Source organism: Etheostoma cragini, chromosome 17 (genome assembly GCF_013103735.1).
Source record: "Etheostoma cragini isolate CJK2018 chromosome 17, CSU_Ecrag_1.0, whole genome shotgun sequence".
In the NCBI taxonomy this organism is placed as follows: Eukaryota; Metazoa; Chordata; class Actinopteri; order Perciformes; family Percidae; genus Etheostoma; species Etheostoma cragini.
In genome coordinates, this window is record NC_048423.1 from 7,832,613 (window position 1) to 7,847,466 (window position 14,854).

The following is a 14,854-nucleotide window of genomic DNA, read 5'->3' on the forward strand; positions in this document are numbered from 1 at the left end:
GACACGCTTCATTTGCTTCCCTCAGACAAATGTTTGTGGTGCGCTGTGACACACACACACATACACACACATTTGACCCTGGAGACTTGGTATTGTTCTCTGCTGATGTAAAATGCTGGGGCCTGTGCTCCAGTTAATGGCTCATAACTGACCTTTGAAATGAGAAGTGATGTTTACTGACAGTAGTGTGTGTGTGTGTGTGTGTGTGTGTGGGGGGGGGGTTGGCATGATTTTTCTCCATCCTTCACTATTTGGCCTGTTTTCTCTGCCTCTTACTACACCTCTCTCCCTGCTATTTACCCATCTGTTACTGTGTGTCCACGTGAGCTTGAGGCTCAGCAGAGTGAGCAAATCAGAGTGGACTGCCAGGGTACACTATGACATTCATTGTACATGCACACACAAATGCAATCTGAGTAATTTGATGACAGTTTATGAGATCTAGAGTAACAGAGAGAATGTAGAAAAAGTGTCAGAAAAGATAAGATGGTACAGGGGGAAGTGACTGTGAAGTGAAAAAGGTAAAAGAGGAAGGATGTGGGTGAAGGTGGAGAAGGGGGGAGGGGATGAACTTGGCTGTGTGTGTGTGTGTTACATGCGAAACAGTGTCGCGCTCCCTCGTCCTCCTGCAGCTCTACTGGAAACACTGACGCTAACGCATGATGACTCACGCTAGAGGGGATACGGGTGGTTGGAGAGAGGGATGGAAAGGAAAACAGATAGATGGTAGAATGAGAAGAAACCCTCAAGAATCGGTCAGCCTCTTTCTCCAACTCCTCCTCCTCTACCGTACCAGATAAGCACAGCAGGCGGAGAAAATGAGGAGGGGAAGGGAGAAAGGGTGACAAAGAGAAATAGATGATGGCATACATAACAATGAGCTTCTTCTTTTTTTGTCAATTAGCTGAGCTCTAGTTCTTTTTGTTTGTGTTGTGAACCTTGTGTTTTTCATGACTGCCCACAGATTTGTGATGAGCTTACTCACCGGTTTATTTGAATATAGTGGCAAAAGTCATTCAAACAGTTGCTGTGTTAATCTGTGGATATCACTGCAAAGCTCTTTAGTAATCAAGCCATCTTAAACAGCACAGGGGCAGGTGGTAAGGCATGCATATAGTAAACTTATTAAAGCATAATGCAATGTATAACTTTCCTTCACATATAACTTTTGATTTCAAATTTATAGAACATTTTCATCTTTTAATAGTGAATTTAGCAGCATCTTCTCCTCAGACACAGATGCCTCTGTGTTTGCAGAGACTGATCTGCATGCTGACCTTCATTTATAATGAGTTGTATTTCCTAGGCCAGAATTACATCAGCCTGACGCAGCATTGCCCTCATGAAAACTGAGCGTGGAATAAATAAGAGCCCTTCAGTGGTGCATCTAATATGTTTTCTACCTGAATTTGAATGCCACAGTGACAATGAGTTTACCAGGATTTTAATTTGCCTACTCGGCCGCCATGACCCCAATTTTTTAAATCCTCCTACGTGCATGAAAATGCTCACCAAAGAGTTTACTGTATATAAAAATGGCCGTGATAAATTGTGATATAAAAATGGCCATATTTTTCATTGCAATTGTGTAATGCTCATTTTCCCTGTGTTCCAACTTCAGTGGTGATGATGATGCTGTGTCAGGGTGCCTCACACAGAGATGAGTTAGGGGGGCTTCCCTCCTATAATTCACAGTTTAGCCTACAGTGCAGCAGTTTTGAACAGCATGACTCAGGGGTCCCATGGGCACAGCTGCAGAATTCTTTGTCCGCTGAATAGATAAACACTCTGTCTCCTCAGGGCCCCGTGTGTAACACTGAGAGAGACAAAAAGAAAAAGAAAGCAACATTTCCTCACTTTGATGCTCCTATGGAGAATAGAAAGAGAAAATAAAACTGTAGGATATATAAGAATGAACATGACTCCGTGATGATCAGAAATTACTTCAGCATGGCCCAGTATTGGTATGAGCAGCCTTTAGTGTTTTTAGCCACAACAAATGTGTTATTGACCTTTCATGCCTTGGCAATCCTGTTCTGGTAGCCACTGATAAAGCGGGTGTAGTGGGGGAGATAATTATAAACACACACGTAGCCTACACACACACACACACACAAGCATGAAGCATTGTTTTCTGGCTATGAACTGGCAGGGTTTTGCATTATATTATGTGCCATTAGAATGCAAGAGGGATCGCCTGTAAGATGGAAAGGCTTCGGTAAGGCGGTCCGTTCATTAAGTTAAATGTGTCAGAGCCCCCAGCTCATTATTGTGTGGTCCAGTTGCACCTGCGCTCCGCGAAAGAGGCCTACTCTTCACCAAATAAGGACATGTAACAGAGACCCTTGCTCGGATGACGTTGAACGTGAAAATGCAAAGCACTGGTGAGTGTGGACGGTTCAGATGGAGACCTAAACCGGAGGGGAAACACCGGGCTAATCTGGTTACATAAGAAGCCATTGTATTTACGGAACGTCTCTGCACTAATCCGCTGAACTATTCATGTTTGACTGTCCCGCGGCTGGGTAGCACACACAGGGCACGCACACCCGCACACTTGTGGCTCTGAAGACACACCCGCTGCATTCGCGTGGGGCGTACAAGATAAACGCACCACATACTGATATCTTTGAGTTTAATACAGTTAAACGCCTCTCCGCAGGAGCTGCTATGCCTCACGTCGCAAACCCGAACTGGCGGCTTGTGCTGTTCTCGCCCGTGACGATTCCGCTGACGCGCCACTAGCCGCACCACCCAGGAGACGGAGAGGAGAGCTGTGAGGGACGGAACTAACAGGGGACTGACTGAAAACCGGTCTCTCTTTCTTTTCTCTGTCCTTGACGAGCGTGCTGCTGTGCAAGTACCGTGGACGACATTCAACGAGCGACAGCAATTTAACCAGTAGCATCATCTTCTGCAGAGATGGAGGTACCAGGATTGGCGCACAACATCACTAGTCCATTAAGTCCCTGCGAGGGGATGATCAAGGACCTGAGCTTGGACGCCATACAGTTATGCGAGCAAGATGGTAAGCAGAGGTTTGTCTGCTTTTTACTGGGGTGTTTGCGCATAATTTAGCAATATTGTTCCTTTCAGATCCGCTGCAACGTGTACAGTCTGTTTTGTCATTGGTTTTAGTTGCATGCTGTATCCGTATTGTATGTCTGAAGGAAGTAGGGGCCGTCACCGGTCGCTTCGCCGGTTCCCTGGATGGATGGATGGATGGATGGTGTGCTTGTGCATGGGTGGAATACCTGAGTGTCTTGAGCGTGAGATAACGAGGTTTTGTTCATTCATAAGAGAGATGACTCTGCTCAAAAGAAATCTGCAAACTGAACATGCACAGGCGAGGAAACAATGTGTCTGTAAGTGAGCGTCTGTATTTCAGCACCAAAGACATGGACAGAGACTGGCAGCCACCCCGCCTATAGCCTGTTTCTTGGCTTTTTTTTGCCATTACCAATTTACATACAAATAGTGCATGACATCCTGTACATTTTTGTGATTACAAAATACGTTTTTAATCTTATATCTAACCCTCAACTTACAATTTTTTTTTTAAATTTATTTATCAAGTTATCCAGCTGCATCCATGCTGGATAGTCTGTGGTTGACTTCTCTGAATTCAAAAGTTGTCTGGATATATAGGCTACCATCAAACAAAGAGTTGACTCAAATGTCATCCTATATTAGAAGGAATCTATAAACTAGTTTTATAATGAGCGGGTGAGCAGTTTCTACATGAGCCGACTGAACCCTGATAAGAATTTAATGGTGGGGAGGAAAAAAGCAAGTCATCATCAGTAGAGAATAAAAGACTCAAACATGGCTGCACCCATGTGTGTGCACAGGCGGTGCAGCCCTACACACCCATCAGTGCAATTACACACTACTGATTCCACATCTGATGCATGGTCACAGAGATCTCTTTTTAATTAAGATTGTAGATTAAGTCACATATAGCAATGACATCTATGTCAGCTAATGACATAGCTGAATGGATTGAATTGTTTTGTTTTTTTAGCTATAGAATCTTTCTAATCTGTATTTGAATTTGCCAGTTAATGGAGTCAATGGTGTGTCTTCATCAAGCCCCCAAAGGACCCCCAGCATCAGACCACAGTGCAATCACTGTACCACACCGCCTCATTTCTCTTCTGCCAGAGCTGCTCCTCATAATGTATTACAGAAGGACGCAGTTTATATCCTCTTAGTGCTTTGTTGGCCTGCTCTAAATCTGTAATTTTAATAATGGTATATAGGCTGGGGCTGGATTTCTCTAATAGATCCTGTGCCAGCTTTGTGCTTCCTATGCTGCAGGTTTACTGGTCTTTGCAGCACAATACTTTCTTATTTATCAAGTAGATTACCAAGTGTCAATAGTGTCTTTGTGTCCTTGTGTCCTTGAGACACCCATATACACTCTCTTTATGAAGCAACACTGTTACAACGTTGACCTTCTGTGTAGATTGGCAGTGCAATTGGTGGTTTTAGTACAGCAGAGTAGTTTCTAGAGTTTTTAGTAATTTGTGTGCTGATATTGTAATAATCATGTTATCATTTGTGCCAGTGACATTATATCCTGCCCATATTTCATATTAGATATGCACACATTGACATTTTACTGTGGACAATATACTTGAGCTTGTCATGCAGATGATCTGCTCTATTCGGTGTGGTACTAAACTGTTGAATGGACACATTATCATGTATACTATAAAATGCAATCCAGTAAATAAATATTAAATGAAGTTTGTAATGTTAAATTCTGTTGAGAATGCTTTATAGTGTTTAATATTGTATTGTATTAGTATTCCTGCTATTTTGAACGACCCGTGAACTTTGGTGTAGCAGTTTCTCATTTAAAATGACCTCCAGAAATACTGTCTAGTTTACACTTCCCCTGCCACACCCTATGTAGAAGCCTGCAAAGCCCACTTTTAGCTTTCTTGGAAATAGTCCGTTATATCAACTTGTCAATACGTATGTCTTACCAAGGACGGTATTCATTTCAGTTCCACATAGCTTTCTAAATTTATCTCCCAAATCCATTAATATTTAATTCCTTTAATCAGCAGCATGAGAGGCTTATGTGCCTATGCTGACCTAGCAAATGGAAATGCATGCAGCTTCAGTAGGCCTATGTGGGGAAGTGCTCTCTCTCTCTCTCTCTCTCTCTCTCTCTCTCACACACACTCACACAAACAGAGGACTGTTTGAGCATTTCAATGCACAAAAGAAATAGTGTTAAACAAGTTGTTTCTGTGTCTGCCCTGTGTAAGAGCTGTGTTACAGCCTAAATGGTTCAGTTTAGTGATGGGGATGTGACATAAATAAGTGTGGGGTAAAGAATGTTTTGCTAAGAGCGAGGAGTAGTGGGAAATTCACAGAAGTCTCTGCTACTGATGTGCGGATGTTTAGTCATTCAGGACTTTGTCCAAATGTGGCACTAACCTCTGGAAGGCTGACTGGGACCACCATTTTGATTTTGTATTCACAGTCAATGTGTAGTTACAGGGGGTAATGAAATACCCACGACATGTCTTGCCAGGCCTTTATTCTGTGGCCGTTGACATAATTAACTTGTTATGATGGATGGCTGCCATTTATGCAACCAAGTACTGCGTCTGTACTGTCTGAATTTCACTGCCAGAAATACTGCAGCTGTAGCTGTGACAACGTCAGTCGGGCAGTGAGTGTGTGTGTGTGCCCGTGATAGATAGACACATAGATGGATGGATAGGAAACCATCGGCTAAAAGGTACCTTAATTTCACCAGTAACTGTATTAAGTTGAAGAAAAGCCTGCCAATGACTGGTCGACAACAGCATATTTTCCTCAAATTCAGTGCTTGAACAAAAGGCTCTACTTTTGGAGACCCTGCGAAGACATTTTGCAAGATTAAACATTTAATGAGAAGAAGTCATTGTTAAGAGGTCAAATGTGCTGCATTTCAGACATTATCATAAGTTTTAGCACACATTAGCGATGTGGCTCAATGGATGGCTGTGTATTGTCTATTGGTTGGTCCACCTCTTTGGGCCAGACTAAAATATCTCAACAACAATTAAATGGATTGCCATGAAATTTTGTATACATATCCATGGTCGCTTGACTTTTCCTCTAGCGCCACCATTAGGTTGACAATTGTGGGTTGTTTTGTGAAATGTCTCCCCTCAGGATGAATTGTAACAGCTTTGTTGATATGTTCATTTTTCCAGCTCTGTGGTTTATGAACAAATACCTGCACACTTAATGATATTATTATCAGCCTTAGCTGGACTTTGTGTTTACCGCAAATAGTAGCATACTAACAAGTAAAACTAAGATGGTAAACGATACCTTCAGCATGTTACAATTGTCATTGTGAGCATGTTAGCATGCTGACAAAAGCATTTAGCTCAAAGCACCGTTAGCTCAAAGCATGTCTAAATAGTCTCACAAAGGGGCCATTAGATAGATACTAGACTTTATTATTGTATAGCACGTAACACCTGGGATAACTTGTTTACAGCTTAACCAATATGTTTGAACACAAAACTAACATGGCATTATGACATACAGCATCGTCTGAGTAAGCTGGCATTTTAGTTTGGCCAATTTTCAGTGTGAGCAGTTGTGTACCATGACTGTTCTGGCGAGAGTTACAGGTACATAATATGCAGCCACTTATTGGCTGCATAATATGTTTACTTGCAAATGACTTTACTGTAGCACATATTGTAGACATGAACATTCTTTGAGATTAATTAAAGAGTAGTCTGTCCCTTAAAACCCGGTTTAAACATTTATGCTTATTGTCCCCTTTTAAACGTTTTTTTAGAGCCTGTTACATAAAATCCTTCTATACACGATTCTATCAAAGACTTGAACCGTAAGCCTGTTGTTTTGGAATTCATATTCAATGCAAATGAGAAATGATGACTCATTCTGGTTTTGGACAAGTTTAGAAAAACATCTGTCCTTCCCTGAAGGTCCTCTGTATTCAATTAATTTGGAAGAATAGGAATGAATAGGGTTGATTTCTACGAGTCCACTTTATCTCTTAAGGTTGTTTTATAGTGTCTTTACTAGTTTTTTTTTCTTTGCTGTTTGGGTGCTTAATGATGTTTGAAAGTTGGTCCACTGACTGTGTAAGCCTGATTAAAAGAGCATTGTTTAGGGTCTGTGTCTCATCCTAGCCTGTACATTGAGAGAAACAAAGGTATCATTTTGAAAGGTCTGCAAACATTGATGTCTAGTAAGTGTGTTACGTTCTTCTTGTCTACAGCTCAGTTTTGGACCAAACACTGAAACTTAAAAATTAGGAGACTCTGAGATTCATGAGTAATAAGTAAGTAACTGCATTAAGCCAGGTGGGACTGGAACAAATCCAACCACAGAGAGCAATTAGGATGGCCCTATTTATGCATGTTAACAAGGTTTTTATTGATCTTCAAGCATTTACTGCTATTCTACACTGTGGCATTTGAATGCACACTCAGTAAAAGGCCAATACCCAATAAGGTTCATTTGATAGGGCTTAGCTGATTCATCAGAGAAGGCTTTCCATCTTTTAAATTGATTTATTTAGCTACAGGGCACATAGTTCTGGGTCCTGCATTGTGGTGCAAGCGTACAGTGCTCCTATGTCATCTTAAACCCCCTGAAAATGTGTGCAAGGCATGAGTAATATGTGCTCTTAAGCTTCTACGGAAGGACTAAAACACACACTCCTTTTCCTTGATCTTAATGAAGCAAAAATCCCCCACCCTCCGCCTTCTGCACATCGTTATAATGCAATGAAATACATAGTAAGATAAGTTCATTACAGCCTAATGGCTTCCATGGCAAACATTACAGCTCAACTAAATTAATATCAGCGACAGTGCAAGTAGCACAGGTACAATACTAACATGAGGTAGCCTATGGTACAATACTAGCATATAAATGCAAGTCAGACTGAGGGTTTAGGCCTCCCGTAAGAGATTGTAAAAGGAATCATCCTTACTGCCTGGCCTTCATCCTGCTTGGCTTTTGCTCCTCAATCTTTTATCCTGCGCACTCAGAGTCCCAGAAGATGCAGAGTGCAGTTTAGCACTGTCAGTGTATTTTACCTGCAGGCAAGGCTACTTGTTACACATCGTATTCATAAGTGTAATCAGATTCATATTTAGACAGGTTGTAGGTAAATCAATTCATTAATTTTGATCATAATTTGGCAATATGTTGGCTTAATTTCATTCTTTAACCTATATATTTAGGTGAATGTGATGTATTGTTTACCTTTTATAAAAACACACAGAACAGTGAACAGTGGTGGTTGCAGATTTCTGTCTGTCTCAAGAGCATTTCTGTTTTTGCCCAGTAAACCTTCAAGCCTTCACATCTTGTTTTCCCAGATAACATCGCCTTCAGCTTGACTGCGTAGCCTTGAGAGTAGGCCTATTATGTAAGCAATATCTGACTGCATTTGCAAAGCTCCATTGTGTCGGTGCAATGCCTCCATTTACAGGTTATTTAGGAGAGCATTCGAGTAAACAGGAGCTATATCACCACAGTGCAGTTACAAGGAGTGGGGAGGGAAAAGACCTGCATGGGGTCTGCTTTCAGAGTATTTAAGGGAAACATTGATTACGAGACAAGGAAGTCACTCTGCTTCAGGCACAACACAGCAACTGAGTTAGCAGGTTTTTCCTCATTGGTGTTTGTTTTCGGTTAGTGTTTATACTGTGTTATAGACCCATGGTGTCCTGAAGTAGTGAGACTTTTGGATGAAACGGTTAGCCTTGAAGATGATGATGATGATGATGATGATGTTTTATGATCTGTCATTAATGAAGTGATGAATCGGCACTTTTTTTTTTCCTGATTCCCCAGTATAAAAGATTCCCCAAGACATCTAGCATTGGTATCATTCCTGTAAAATGTGCAATAATTACCACATTCAAAATACATTTACAAACATACTACATACTGTCTATTACTCAGCATTTGTATGTGAACTGGCAAAAAAAATCCTTGTCCTTATTTTACTTCCTTACAGTTAATTTTATCTTTCCCTCATGGTTTTTCTGGCTTTTGTTAAAGGTCAGCAACATAAAGTCTCAGGTGGGAGGATACAGTGCTGCTGACATTACTGTCTGGTCCGTGCTGACTCAATGGAGCATTTTCTGATGGAGGTCTGCTCTATCATGTCCCAATGACCCTCTCAGTCTGAGCCAAACGTATCGGCACAGTGGGTTTTAAGTAGAATGAGATTGGCTTTAAATAGACAAGCAGCAGGATGAGATGTTTTCACAAATCAAAGCAGGGAGGAGTATGAGTGCCTGCATCATAGACCTGAGAACTAAGCGTAGTTCAGTTAGGCTGAGGATGTAACTGCAAACCTGTTTACATTTTTACTCACTTAGGAATCCCCTACATCCAGTGACACTAAAATCTAGATTCCAACATGTGCAGTAAATCCAGATCACCCTTGTTTAAAATACACTGACCAATTTAGTGTTTTTTTAATTACCAAAGATTTCTGTGATCACTGTAAAGTCATCTTTCCACTCTAAAAGGGCATTAGATATTTGGTATGGTCAAAGCAAGTAACAATAGGAGGCCTTTCTTTTTAGGCTGAAGATGATTAGTTTTGGTAATCAGCTGGTTGCGATTAGGAACTAGGGATAAGGACAAAAGTAAGTGGGGGGTCTGATCTGATCTTGTTGTACATTAGTCTGTTACGGATTATTTAAGGCAGACATACGTCATGATTTGGAAAAAAGAGCCAAGTAAGCAAAACAATGTGAGACCAAGCAGCCTTTTGCTGTTTTCAACTCTCAAGGGAAAAAGATACACATTGGGTGTAGAAATTACTTTCCTAAAATGAATCTCAATCTACAAATGTTCCACCGTTGTGTTGTGTGGAGGCGAGACAGGAGAGTCCACATAGCCCAATTATGGGATAACTCTTTTATGCCGCCCTCTCTGAGCTGATGAGCGGAGATGGATGTTCCATGCTCTGCTGCCTCTGTCATTGTTTATTCCTCTATAGAATCTTGTTGTGTAGTTGTACATTACGCCCTAATTCTTGTATTTTACTCACTCTCGTGTTTAGACCCCCAGATTGCGCACAGAAAACACATTGTTGCCGTGCCAAGTGGCCGTCCCTGAGTGTGACGCAAAGTCTATGTTCATCCTTCTTCTACAGAGCTCTCATTCAACCCTGTTTTGAAATGTACGATTTATCTACTTATTTGATGGAAAATTATGTTACTATGGCCTTTATGTTTAGGCTAAATATGCTACAAAATGATTCAACATAATTGAATGGGTGAAATTATGTGACGCACAGTAACATTTGAAATGTTATTGCTGTAGGCTCATGTGTATTGCCTGCACTGTAGCCAGACATGGCAAAAGCACTCACTTCCTATACTCAAGTAGAATTACAGATACTTTTGTTGAAAACACTCTGATAAAAGTAGAAGTACTGATTTTACTTCTTTACTCAAGTAAAAGTAACAAAGTAGAGGCTTGGAAATGTACGTAAAGTATTAAAGTAAAAGTAACATGGCAGATAACAACAATTTTTTTATGCAAAGCTACCTGGACCACATGAATGTTAATAGAGTGTAAGCTGAGAAACTTCAGTGGACATGGAAAAAAGGCTCTTTATTCTTTATATGCCATTGGCTACATTTTAAATGGATGTCTGCCAATAGGCCTAAAACATCACATATGTATTGTGACAGAGACTGGGACTCCAGGTTAATAAGATTCTGACTGAGGAGCAAGATATGCATTAAATTGTGATTCTGTGAGAATTCTGTGTGTTCTCATCCAATAAGATTGAATTTGGTATTGATGAAGCAAACAATAACAACAGTAACTCCAGTGAAATTATTTGAAACTTTTTCAGTGAGGACTAGATTGGGACTGTATTTAAAGCTGATTCTGGTTTCCAACTTCTCTCTGTTAATGCTGTGTGTGAGTGTGTGTGTGTGTGTGTGTGTGTGTGTGTGTGTGTTAGATTTACCATTTAGATTTAGATTTAACATTTACATTTAACATTTACACTTAACATTTAGATTTAACATATAAATGTAGTTTTTACATTTAATAAATAGACTTAGATTTAACATTTACATTTAACAGTTAGATTTAGCATTTAGATTTAATATTTAGATTTAACATTAAGATTTAATTCTAGATTTAACATTTATGTATAACATTTAATATTTGGATTTAACTATTTAATATATCTATAAGTTGACAAATGTTGTAAATGTGCAAAAGCTGACCCTCAAAAAGTCATACCAGTTTTTTAAACATGTTTGAAGCTAAGTGTGACAAAATGTTTGCTTGACAAACGATACCCCACAATTAATTACATTATCTTAATGCAGTGTAACTGTAACATGTAGCTCACATAATGCACCTAATACAAACGTGAGCAAGGGCAACAGTCGCCGCTATGAATCAACAGCGTGGTGCAAACTAGCTAACAGGTGAAGAACACAAACACCAAAATCATTAGCTAACTTACTTTAAACTTGCCAGAACTACGGACCAATACAACAACAGGATTAAAGGTCCTGACAACATAAGTTAAACAATTTACAGTTCTCAAGGACCCACACACACAATCTCAACTGATTATTCTCCGGAAAGCTAGTCACGTTATCTTTTGTCTCCGTGTGGCGTCCGCGCCCGTTTGCGGTGTGAGGCGCGTGTCCATGCTATTCTCCAACATGCACTCACAATCACACCTGATAGACAACCTTTTATACAAAACTAAAGTAACGAGCTAATTTTGTAAGTAGAAAGCACCGATATGGATGTTATAATGTAAGGAGTAAAAGTAAAAAGTTGCCACAAAAATAAATAGTAAAGTAAAAATATCTTAAAAATCTACTTAAGTACAGTATTTGTAGGCTACTTCGTTACTTCCCATCTCTGGTGCTAGCTGAGCTTTTTTTAAATCTTACTGCTGATTACAAATGAATGTGTGTTGTAAGAGACTGATGTGTTTCCATGGCAACATATATTGCAGTCAGCAATGCAGGCAGTTCTCTGTGTGTGTGTGTGTGTGTGTGTGTGTGTGTGTGTGTGTGTGTGTGTGTGTGTGTGTGTGTGTGTGTGTGTGTGTGTGTGTGTGTGTGTGTGTGTGTGTGTGTGTGTGTGTATATATATATATAGACTACTGTTAGTATGTCCTCAATTTTGTCAGATAATAAAAACATGACTTACTATCACTGATAAATGTCCCTTACACGTATTGGAAGCAAAGCAAAACTGATCATATTGAAACAAATCTTTACATTGATCACAGGGTTCTTGTTGTTCTATTTGACATTACTAAAATCAATGTTGTTCAATGTTTTTCTACTACACAGGAAGTAAATCTCAGGATGGCATCTCCGAGATTGAGGAGCTCCCTGTTCCTCAGAACATCAAGATCAGCAACATAACCTGCGACTCCTTCAAGATCTGCTGGGACATGGAGCCGCGCAACAAGGAGCGCATCACACACTACTTTATTGACCTGAACAAGAAGGAGAACAAAAACTCCAACAAGTTCAAACACAAGGTAAAGCTTAATCAGCACAGATAAACACCTTTAAAGGTAACACTAGGTATGTTAATCCTTGATGTTAGAAAAAAAAGCCAAAACACGTAACACCTTTAAGATAACCTTTCTTTCACGCTTAAGGAAAAAATAATTTCTTCAATATGGTTTAGTTCAAAGACTCCACAGCGAGGAGTCACTCTGAGCTCTTAAGCTAATATCTCTCACACAGCCCTTTCTGCTTGAGAGTAATTTCCCCAGCAGCAGGATGACTGCAGCTCATTTACTGGACAGTCAGTCTGTCTTACAGACTTGTTTCATCAGCCTCTTTCGTTTCCTCCTGCAGTCACTTCCTGGGTGCTGTGAGTGTTCTCCTCTTCCTTGCGGACAAACCCGTACTAGTATTTTGATTTTGGTTGGTGTGCAGCAACAGTGTTGGTGGATAAATGGGCTGGTTCTGTTGCTAGGCAGGGGCTCCCGGTCCAATCAGTGATCTGCTACGGCCCACTGAAGCTTTGGGGGAGGGGGTAGTCTACAGAATATTCTGTATATACATAAAGAAAAGGGCAGCTACAGGTAGGAACTGCAGTCTGGTACGTTAAATGTGTACATGTATGTGGCTAAAAGAAAGCCATAACTGGAGTATCTCTTTCTGACCAGTTTTTTTTCCTGTCATCATATACCTCCTTTTTCCATCCCTTCCTCCCTCCAGGATGTTCCTACCAAGCTGGTAGCCAAGGCAGTGCCCCTGCCCATGACGGTTCGGGGCCACTGGTTTCTGAGCCCACGCACAGAGTACACCGTTGCTGTCCAAACCGCATCAAAACAAACTGACGGGGACTACACCATCTCCGAGTGGAGCGAGATCATCGAGTTCTGCACTGCTGGTGAGCAGTATGCAGCTTACAGTACCATGAGTACATGCATTTTTTTGTTTGTATTGAACTGAACTACAGAGGAAAATAGGATATTAAAGGGGGGCTAACTTATACTGAGTGGATGGGGAAAAGGACGGAGAGATGGAGGAGGGGCGAGTGGTGGAAAATAAGAAAGGAAGGCAAGGAGCTGTGCTGTAGATCTTCTGATGCAGAGATCACCTAGTTCAACATTGTTGCCTTGTGGTTTAGAGTGGGGGAGGGTATAAGGGGGAGGATATGATGGCAGCGGCAGTTCATATGGGGGGAAGGAGAACAGGTAGGGAAGTGAAGATACAAAAATTGATGATGGTTCAAATCATCTGTCAGACACCCTTCATTACTGTAAAACCTCTGTTAATTTGTTAAACTGCCATTTATTTCTGCTGTGTACTTGACAGTACATGTACAGCTGAGGCTGATGGGAATGTAATTTTGAAATGATGATGACACTTGTGGGGATCAATACATGCATTACAGTGCCTCCTGTGAGACAGTATCTGTACCAAATGTCATGGCAATCATTAAAATTTTTGAGTAGATATTTCCCTCAAAATGACAAATGTGAATCTCATGATATTCTGCCAAAACATGTTAAAAATGTATCAACTTAAAATAAGAGGGTGGGGCAGTTGTTCAACAGATGCAGCTGAGATAGGAGGACGGGAACAGGCAGTGGAAGAGTGCGTGTGATGAAGGTGTAGTGTTGTTAGTGTTGTTGTTTACATTAATAATCTTCTTAATAGTCTTCTTTAACTTTTGTTAAAGGTTCTTTATAGTAACATGTGAGCAGGGAATTTTCCCCAAATCATCCGTTTCCGTGTGTTCAAGTGCTTCTAGGTGAAAAAAAGAAAAAAGATCATTGTAATGGGGGAAAAGAGCTTCTATCATTTTGAAACTTAACATATACTTTAGATAAAATCCACACCCATTTGGCTGCTTACATGGTGTTGAATGAGACTGTATATATTTATATATATATTGCTGAGTCATTTTAAGCTATGAATATGAAGTAGTTAAGAATGGAAGGATATCAGGGCCTTGAGTACACATGCACAGTTCACATTCAATACTAGCCAGTGCACACAGTCACTCTTGTTATTTATAATTTAAGAATTTCTAGAAATGACGTTTGTACACTGGTTTCCTATCCTCCTCATGACAGCATATTCATTTTCACTGTAATATGCCTTGGGTTTGTTTTCCAGATTATTCCACAGTGCATCTAAACCAGCTGTTGGAAAAAGCAGAGGTCATCGCCGGCCGGATGCTGCGTTTCTCTGTCTTCTACAGGAACCAGAACAAAGAGTACTTCGACCACGCCAGGTAGGAAGCCCACCCTCGTTATTACTGAGATGTAGTCTATGTTGTTTATAGTTTTTGATCTTTTCTTTGATTTTAA

The 14,854-nt window shown here is 40.5% G+C and overlaps 1 protein-coding gene across 2 annotated transcripts in view; it reads left to right on the top strand.

Moving 5' to 3' along the window:
• The first annotated feature begins 2,363 nt into the window (after positions 1–2,363).
• The window catches only part of phyhiplb (phytanoyl-CoA 2-hydroxylase interacting protein-like b), a 20,588-nt gene continuing 8,097 nt past the window's right edge, over positions 2,364–14,854 (top strand). Inside the window, exons 1-4 of one of the 2 annotated variants that reach the window (XM_034899144.1) lie at positions 2,364–3,038; positions 12,366–12,559; positions 13,251–13,425; positions 14,661–14,778. In XM_034899144.1, coding sequence (XP_034755035.1) covers positions 3,026–3,038; positions 12,366–12,559; positions 13,251–13,425; positions 14,661–14,778 — 500 coding nt within the window. In that variant the 5' untranslated portion in view covers positions 2,364–3,025. The remainder of the gene's footprint in view (positions 3,039–12,365; positions 12,560–13,250; positions 13,426–14,660; positions 14,779–14,854) is intronic. The other variant, XM_034899143.1, reaches the window with a different exon arrangement.